At 46.1% G+C, this 9,352-nt stretch overlaps 2 protein-coding genes across 2 annotated transcripts; both read left to right on the top strand.

The window, feature by feature from the left end:
- The first annotated feature begins 626 nt into the window (after positions 1-626).
- LOC123127724 (cryptochrome-1) lies at positions 627-6,474 on the top strand. Its single transcript, XM_044547540.1, has 5 exons — positions 627-1,596; positions 2,750-2,971; positions 3,438-4,153; positions 4,686-5,327; positions 6,196-6,474. The coding sequence occupies exons 1-5, from the start codon at positions 1,284-1,286 to the stop codon at positions 6,262-6,264; spliced, it is 1,962 nt and encodes a 653-aa protein (XP_044403475.1). The 5' UTR covers positions 627-1,283; the 3' UTR covers positions 6,265-6,474.
- Positions 6,475-6,647: 173 nt separating this feature from the next.
- On the top strand, positions 6,648-8,724 carry LOC123127725 (pentatricopeptide repeat-containing protein At4g18840-like). Its single transcript, XM_044547541.1, has one exon. It carries the CDS (start codon positions 6,782-6,784, stop codon positions 8,255-8,257), a length of 1,476 nt encoding a protein of 491 aa, XP_044403476.1. The 5' UTR covers positions 6,648-6,781; the 3' UTR covers positions 8,258-8,724.
- The last annotated feature ends 628 nt before the right edge of the window (positions 8,725-9,352 follow it).

Raw genomic sequence — 9,352 nt, 5'->3', positions numbered from 1 at the left:
CCGATCAATACGGTAAGTAGGGAAGCCGTGACCCTTGGAAAGGGGAAAGAAAAGACAACAGTGTCCATCTGCTTGCTCGTGCACCTAAAAAAATACGCTTGCTCGTACGATCGAATACCATATTCGCTTTGATAACCTGCCATGCACGTCGGCATGGTAGATACTCCGTACTGCTTCTCCTATTTATTTATCTTTAAAAAGCCGTCTAGCGAGAATATTTTTTAGTGATGTGTGGATAACTCAGAAGCACGCTCCTATTTATTTATCTCTGGAAAGTGGAAACACCGCTCTTGTCGCGGTGCGAGACAAGCCGGTCAGGTCACGGGAACAGGAGCGAAACTGGAAACTTTTTCTGATCGGAGGGAGACGCGATGACGAGGCGTGCGATATTAACGGCGTCGACACAAGAGAAGGAATGAACCGTGTCTCTTTGACCGGAATGGAAGAAAGAAACAAATGAAAAGGAGAGGCATGAGCAGGTCCATTGAACGAACGACGCATCGCATGGTGCACACACGAGGGAAGCGAGGGGGTGGCTCGAGCGCCACGTCCATGTGGCCGGCAAGTACTCCAAATGCACGCCTGCCGCTGCCGGAGGAGAGAGAGGATCATCATCGCATCGGGAGCCTGGTCCGATCCGATCCATCCAAAAATGGCAGCTCGGCCGGTGAAAAGTCCACCGCACCCCTCGAAACAGCAAAATCGCGGCCATCGAGTGGCAACCAGGGATGGGTTCCCTCCCAGACCGGTCCCGGGCGCCATGGCCGCGTCTGCACGCACGCACTCCCACTAATCCTTTCTTTCTTTGGACGCTTGCGCCACTAGCTCTTCCTCCCCATGGCCATGGGGACTGGGGACGGGGCGGGGGGTCGATAAAAACACTTACTAGTACCGCTGGTCCTTGCTAGGAGGGTGCGAAAGCGAAGCCCCACGCCCATGCCGCGCGCAGATTGTTGTCGAGCTCGCGGTCCTCCTTCGCTCCTCGCCACAGCCCGCGATTCGGTTGGTGCCCCGTGCCCTCCCTCGCACTGACTAGCTCTTGGACTCTTGCGCCACCTGCTCCCCGTCCTCATCTCTCAATCCTGTCGCCTCCCCGTCCATCCCTTGCCGCCATCAAGATCCAGCCTTTGTTTCCCCTTTGATCTCCACTCGCTGCAACTTGCCAGCTACCTCACCGGCGGTTTATTAGTGCATACGTCCTGCTCGACGTAATGCCCGTGAGCGACCGGTGAGCTAGCTTTTCTTGGGCCGGGTCATGGTGGATTGATTGAGCGTCCACCACGATGGGCGGGTCGGAGAGGACCGTTGTGTGGTTCAGGAGGGACCTCAGGATCGACGACAACCCGGCTTTGGCCGCCGCCGCCAGGGACGGCGCTGTGCTCCCTGTCTTCATATGGTGCCCGGCCGAGGAGGGGCGCTTCTACCCCGGCCGCTGCTCCCGGTGGTGGCTCAAGGAGTCGCTTGCCCACCTTGCCAGGTCGCTGGAGGCGCTCGGCTGCCCGCTCGTGCTGATCCGAGCTCAGAGTACTCTTGCCGCGCTTCTGCAGTGCGTCGATTCCATCGGCGCCACCAGAGTGGTCTATAATCATCTATACGGTATGTTTACCTGCCAATGTTATCTTAGTAGTGATTCCTGTTCTGTCGTGGCATATTTTTCAAATGAGTTTTAGCAGTTATATCCTCAAAAATTTAGCCAGTCACGTCACATACTTCAAGACCTCAAAACTATATGCAACTTTTGGTCCAAACCTTTGGTGACAACATTACACTTCCCTTCAAAAAGACAACATTACACTTCATGGCAGTTGCATTTTCACACCGTATGATTACGTTAAGTATTACTCCCTCCGTCCGAAAAAGCTTGTCCCTCAAATGGATGAATCTAACACTAAATTAGTGCTAGATACATCCATTTGAAAGACAAGGTTGGGACAAGCTCTTTTGGACGGAGGGAGTAGATTGGAATAGAAATGTATTCATTATGTTTTCTTAGTCTATGAGATCACTTTTACTAATGCCGTAGTGCTTACTGCCTAGGATATTCTTCACGCGAATGTTTAACCAATTCAAGCTAACAGATAAAACTATTTAGAAGATTACAGTAACAAGAAACACATCATAAATTTTCATTTCCAAATTCAATATGTAAAATTCAGTATAGCAGAGTTTAGAACCTTTTCAATCATGTACTAATACATATTAAAGAATATTTCCTCCCTTCGGCCAATGAGTGTACACTGTAATTATGATGAGCATGATAGAAGTTTTGATTGAATGAACACTCATTTCAAGGGCTGAATGAGTATGATGGATGGTTTTAACCAAAGGAAAGCAGAATTGAAGTTTTAACCGAAGGAGGGCTGAATTAAAGTTTTTAACCAAATGAATACTCATTTCAAGCGCTAAATGGCATTAAATGTAGTTTAGATTTGTATTTAGTAATTAACATAACCACGCTCTCAGTTTAGACTTTTTTTATACTATTCCTTGGTTAAATCTAACCCACCATGGTATGATGTCACACGAAGTGATATATTTTCTGTTTGAGGCAGTACATGGATGCTATGGAAAACAGAACTAGTGTTTTCATGCTCAAAACCTATGCCTGTAAAGTTTGTATGAAGTGTACATACTTTTAGTTGGAGTCGGCAATTGCTCTATTCTGGTACCAGTTGATTTACTGCTAACCTTTTTTCTCTTTTTAATTATGTTATTTTGATCTTATATGTTCTCACTTCCTATGCTATAGACCCTATTTCACTTGTGCGGGATGACAAAATCAAGAATGAGCTTTTGGGCCTTGGAATTTCTATGCAGAGTTTCAATGGTGATCTGCTATATGAGCCATGGCAAGTTTATGATGAGAATGGGCTTGCATTTACAACGTTCAATATGTATTGGGAAAAGTGCATGAAATTGCATATCGAGATATCATCATCTCTTGCCCCTTGGAGGTTGGTGCCTGTCTCAGGTAGATTGTGGCTAGTGGCCTGGCATCATCATTTTGAGTTCTTGAACATTTGTCATTTGCCTCTACTTGTGGAACATTGTTGCTTGTTTTTGTCCATTTCATGTGATGCAGCTTCCTTACCTATGTTAAGGAATTAGTTTGGTACTGTATAATAGCATGTTGAAATTAAATAATAAATAATATATGAAATGGTGTTACAGTGCTTTGTACTACACCCTCCGTCCCAAAATTCTTGTCTTAAATTTATCTAGATGCGGATGTATCTAACACTAAAATGTAACTAGATACATCCGTATTTAGACAAATCTAAGACAAGAATTTTGGGACGGAGGGAGTAGAAAAGTAGAAAGCATTGCTTTGTCCACATATACAGGTTTAGTAATTGGTGATCCAATCTTATACTCAATTTCTAATCTGTCAAGCCATTGCTGCTTTAATACTTACCATTTTCCGGTTTCACATTCAGGTATAGAAAACATTTGCAGTAGTTCAATTGATGACCTAGGTCTTGAATCAAGTAAGGATGAGGAATCAAGCAATGCTTTGCTAAGCAGGGCTTGGTCTCCTGGCTGGCGCAATGCGGAGAAGACACTTGAGGATTTCGTGTCTCATGGTCTCCTAGATTATTCAAAAGACGGAATGAAGGTTGCAGGAACTACAACATCGTTACTGTCACCATATCTTCATTATGGTGAGGTGAGTGTAAGGAAAGTCTATCAACTTGTCAGGATGCAACAGATCAAGTGGGAAAATGAGGGGAAATCCGGAGCTGGGGAGAGTGTTAACTTGTTCCTGCTGTCAATTGGTCTTCGAGAATATTCACGTTACTTGTGTTTCAACTTCCCATTCACACATGAAAGGTCGTTGCTCGGGAACTTGAAACACTACCCCTGGCGAGCAGACGAGGACCGGTTCAAGTCCTGGAGGCAGGGAATGACAGGATACCCGTTAGTAGATGCTGGCATGCGGGAGCTTTGGGCTACTGGCTGGACACATAATCGTATAAGAGTAATAGTTTCAAGCTTTGCTGTGAAATTTCTACTAATTCCGTGGACTTGGGGGATGAAGTACTTTTGGGATGTGCTGTTGGATGCTGATATAGAAAGTGATATTCTTGGCTGGCAGTACATAACTGGGTGTTTGCCTGATGGACATGAGCTTGGTCGTCTTGATAATCCAGAGGTATGCGACTGTTAGATCAAAGCACTGTAGCACCATTTCATATTTGACATATCTGCTAATCTTAAATAAGAGCACAAATGAAGATTGTAGTCTCTGTTCATAATTGGATTTTAAAAGCACTTCTGTTCATGTGGTAGTTCATAAATGATTAGCTAATCCTCTGTCTCAAAAGAGAGCAGATGGTGATCCAAGAATATTTTATCACGCTTGACAGTTGCTTATAAGCAACATAGGAGATACACGCATGAAAGTTCATGGCGTTCTGTTTTTGCGTAGTTATGATTTTTCATTCTTAAAGTTGCTGTAGTATATTCTGCTGAACATACTATTCATGTTATGATTCCGTCTTGCAGCTGTCAACCTATATTATGACACAAGTCCTTTATTTATGTCTGTTTTTCTTACGAGTTATGTTGTCTTTGTTGTAGAAGCATCTAGTTATATGTACCTGAGCATCACGTAATTTATCAATCTGTGTCTCATGAGAGATTTATCTATTTCTCATTTGTGCTTTCCTTGCATGCAAAACCAGGTTCAAGGTCAAAAGTATGACCCAGATGGTGAATACGTAAGAACTTGGATTCCAGAGCTAGCTAGAATGCCAGGGGAATGGATCCATCATCCGTGGGATGCACCGAGCTCTATACTAGAAGTTGCTGGTGTTGAGCTAGGCTTTAACTATCCTATGCCCATAGTAGAACTTCACACGGCTCGGGAGTGCTTAGATGATGCCATCTCCACAATGTGGCAATTGGATACAGCCGAAAAACTTGCAGAATTAGATGGTGAGGTTGTTGAAGACAATTTGAGCCATATTAAGAGTTTTGATGTCCCAAAAGTTGTTTTGAAGGAACTATCTCCAGGTGCTCCTCACTGTGATCAAAAAGTGCCCACTGATGATGGCAGGAATCTTGAGTTACAACCTAAGGAACTGAAGGGCACAAATAAACAGACCATTTGTGTTGATGTGATCAAGGCCTCAAATATGGAAGACACAGGCTCCATAGCAAACTCTCCGATATCAAGGAAAAGATCCAGCAGCGGGAGTGTGTTTAATGTCCCATCTTGTTCATCTTCAGTCGAAGTGCACTCACGGAATCAGCATCCTGGTGGTTATTTAGTTGGGTCGTCAAAATATATCCTGCAGAAAGCAGAGAGGAACTGGGTTGGTAAGGTAAGTTCAATTATCATATTTGGAAGGCAAGTGTTGCACAAGATCATATGAATTTGCCATCTTTTTCGGCTTGTAGTGAATAGACAAACACCCCATGAAAACATTATTGTAACCTTAAAAAATACTAGCAGTCAATCTCTAGGGAACTAGGTTCAATTGGTTTTATGAACACACACCATCACATACATGCCACCAAGTTTCTATAGTTTTTCTGCTCCTCTTAGTGCACTGCAAGAGGTCTGGTGAGACGCGTGGATGTAGAACTCCACAACCCAAGTTTGGATCCTCTTCGGCAGGGGCTTTATTAATGTTAAAGCTGGACACTTGATACGATTCGTCTAAAAAATCCTCTTTGCCTTGGATTTGAGTATCTATTCTTGTTGGTCGATATGGTGCCAAGTTCCTCTTTAGTGCGCAGTGCGCTGCATGGAGCACTGGCAGCTGTAGTCTTTCTGCCTTAAATCTAGAGACAGCTTATGTTATCCTTACAAGATATGTGATTTTGCTGCAAGCAAGGGAAAAATATCTCATACAAAATCATCTAGGTGGTAGGCATGGGTAGTTAAAAAGTGTTCATCGCTATTTATTCACCAATTCACTAGTAGATAGAGCTCAAGGAAAAGCCTTCATTGCAGAATGTTGACCAAAGCGTTTCCTCTTGCATTTCTTCTTGTGCATTTCTCAAGATATTTTCTTCTCAACCACCATAAGCAGATTATGATAACTCTTTTTTTTTTTGCGAATTAGCAGAGTATGATAACTCGGCCGCACGTTCTATCCAGACTACACGCATGGCATTTGTTTTCTTCTTCTTTAGGAATGTGTCATTTTGATACTTGTTGACACCCAAACTATTGCATCTTTGCAGGCTGAAGATGATGACAGTGCCGATAGCTGTACAGACACCTCAAGAGCATCCAAGAGACCTGCCGCCTGACAAGGGTGATTGTGAAGACTGTAGGGCTGAACTATGGAGTGGACAAGGGCAACACTCAGATCTTCCTGCATCCCATTCTCATCAGAAAAAAAATTGTACATTTTGTTATCTGGTTATTTTTGTCAAATCTGTTATATGTAACCTATAATTAGTTGCAACACTTGCACAAAACGGTTTCGTTCTTGGGGGAAAGAGTTGTTTACTTACTTATTCTTTTCTGCGATGGGAGCAAAAGTTTCAGATTCTTCCTCGTTTTCTGCTTATTTACAAAGCCCGGTACCGGTGCAGAATTCGCAGGCTGGCTCAGTTGGTTTTGTAGAAGCTGTGCCAAAAATGTATGAACTCGAAACGGCTCAGGCCGTCGTGGCCGGAGGAAGATTTGCGTAGCCCGTTGATGTAGCAGCTGCATGTGGAAGATCACGACCGCCCGCCTTCCATCGGACGATTCATAGCACTCGAGGAGCAGATCTCATTGCCCCATTCTCGCCGGTCCTACCTGTCAGTGCGGTGCTCTCCCATGGCGAACTCCCAGCCCTCCTCCTGGCTCGCCGCCGTGGCGGCCAATGCCGCCGCCAGACCAGCCATCCTCCACCGCGCCCACGCCGCCCTCATCACCTCTGGCCACCTCTCCTCCTGCACCTCCGTTAACTCCCTCCTCCGCGCCGCTCGCATCCCCGCTGCCTGCGCCCTTCTCCTCCGCTTCCTCCTCCTCCACCGCCTCCCGCCCGACCACCTCTCCCTCTCCTTCTCCCTCCACTCCTGTACCCGCTCCCCCAGCCTCCCCGTCGCGAGCCTCCTCCACTCGCTCGCCGTCAGGCTTGGCCATGCCCGCGACGTCTACGTCCTCAACGCTGCCGTCTCCGCCTACTTCAGGGCCACCGACGTCGCCTCCGCCGAGCGGCTCTTCTCCTACACAAAGGATGTCGCCGACGTTGTCACCTGGACCACCATGGTCACCGGGCATGCCAACGCCGGCGACGTTGCGCGTGCGAGTTGGTTCTTCGATGCCATGCCTGAGAGGAACGTGGTTTCCTGGAACGCGATGCTGGGCGCGTACGCATCCGCCGGGATGCTGTCCAAGGCGCGGAAGGTGTTCGATACAATGCCCAGCCGGAATGCCGCCTCGTGGAGCTCGATGGTCACTGGGCTCGTGCAGTCCAATCAGTGTGAGGAGGCGTTGAGGGTGTTCAGTGAAATGGTCGGGACGGGTGTCGTGCCGAATGAGGCTGCACTGGTGAGCGCTGTCTCAGCGTGCTCGCTGCTGCGGTCGATAGAGCACGGCATGTGGGTACATGCGTATGCCAAGCGGGAGCTGAATGGGATGAGCGTCATCCTCGCGACAGCGATTGTTGACATGTATGGTAAATGTGGGGGTATCCATAATGCCGTCAGGGTGTTTGCTGCAATGCCAGTGAAAAACATCTACTCATGGAACTCGATGATTACTGGGCTCGCCATGAACGGCAGGGAAATGCAGGCCTTATCACTCTTCTGGAAGATGCAGATGGCTGGTGTTCGACCAAATGATATAACCTTCATCGGGTTGCTGGGTGCTTGTAGCCACTCAGGTCTTGTCGATGAGGGCCGCTGGTTGTTCAACAAGATGGTTAATGGCTTTGGAATCCAGCCACTCCAAGAGCACTACGGCCTAATGGTTGATTTACTCGGTCGGGCAGGTCATGTTAGGAAGGCAGTGGATTTTGTCAACAGCATGCCGGTGGAGCCGCATCCGGGCTTGTGGGGTGCGCTTGCTGGCGCCTGCAAGATCCATGGTGAGGTGGAGCTTGGTGAGGAGATTGCCAAGAAGCTCATTGAGCTGGAGCCCCGTCATGGCAGCCGGTACATCCTCCTGTCAAACATATATGGTGCATCAAACAGATGGGATGACATGGCCACTGTGCGCAGGCTCCTTAAGGAGCGCAAGGTCCCCAAGGGCACTGGGAATGCCATGGTTGGTAATGATGGTCAGTCTATGAAATCCATGCTAGGTTAGTATTCCTGTAGACAGTGACCTGTCAGGAGCTTACAGACTGGGTGGCCTGAGGTTGATTACCCTCCATCCACCTTGGAGACATCATTGTGCTGAAACAAGCCTCCATAGGGGAGAAATGTTTGATTTATGTGTTAGTATATGCCTGATTTCTTATGCTGCACACTGAAATCAACATGGTGCGGAGCTGCAAAATCCTGTCAAGAAGCCAAGAGTTCTTTGTATTTAAATACTGTCCTGAAGATGCAGAAGCTCAGAAAATATGCACCTAAGAACTACGGCATGCATATTTGTAATTAAATTCTGATGGGAAGAGGCGGGAGCAGAAAAGCAATCATGAGGCTCAGGTTCATTGAATAATTTCTTGCAACCTTTCCGTATGCTTTTTTTTTACTGTATGCTTGAATCAGATGTATGCAAACCACTCGAGTATTGTCTTGGATATATGATGTTTATGTTCTATCCTGCCATTACATGTGTTTATCAAAGTTTCTGACATTTTAACAGAACTGAAGTTCAATTCAGCTTGGGGCCTCGTTGATTCATTAGGATTTTCATAGGGAATTTCCTAAGTTGGCTGTTTGATTTAGAAGATTGAATCCTATGGGTAAATTTTCCGAAGTATTCCTTAGGAAAGTTTCCATTGACTGAAACCTCTTGGAAAGATTCATTTGTTTTTTGCTATGGTGCAACGAAACAAACGTGTCCATGACAACCTTGCAACTTACCTATTTTTGTGTTTTTGCGATCATGCGAATCAAAGACAGGCTGTCATGAGAGAAGCTATGCTTACCTTGGTTTTCCTTTTTATATACTTGGGCCGCCAGAAGAAGCCCAAGTGCTTCAGCCTGCAGAACAGAACAAACATTCCTAGCAACAGCTTGAATAAATATGGAATGATTCCTTGATTTGTCCCTTAGAAATACTCCGAAAGAGGCTTTATCTTGGCTAACTATAGGATTGTATGCGACATCTATATATGCTAAGAAACCTGCATGATGAAAATTCAGCTCCCTGTCAATAGCATTGCTATTGGCTTCCATATTAGCAATCCTCTTATCTTCCAGCTCATCCTCCAATGCACCTGCATTAAGCATT

This window comes from Triticum aestivum, chromosome 6A (genome assembly GCF_018294505.1).
Source record: "Triticum aestivum cultivar Chinese Spring chromosome 6A, IWGSC CS RefSeq v2.1, whole genome shotgun sequence".
Lineage (NCBI taxonomy): Eukaryota > Viridiplantae > Streptophyta > Magnoliopsida > Poales > Poaceae > Triticum > Triticum aestivum.
Note: the sequence above shows the minus strand (reverse complement) of the source record. Positions and strands in the feature narration are given on the sequence as shown.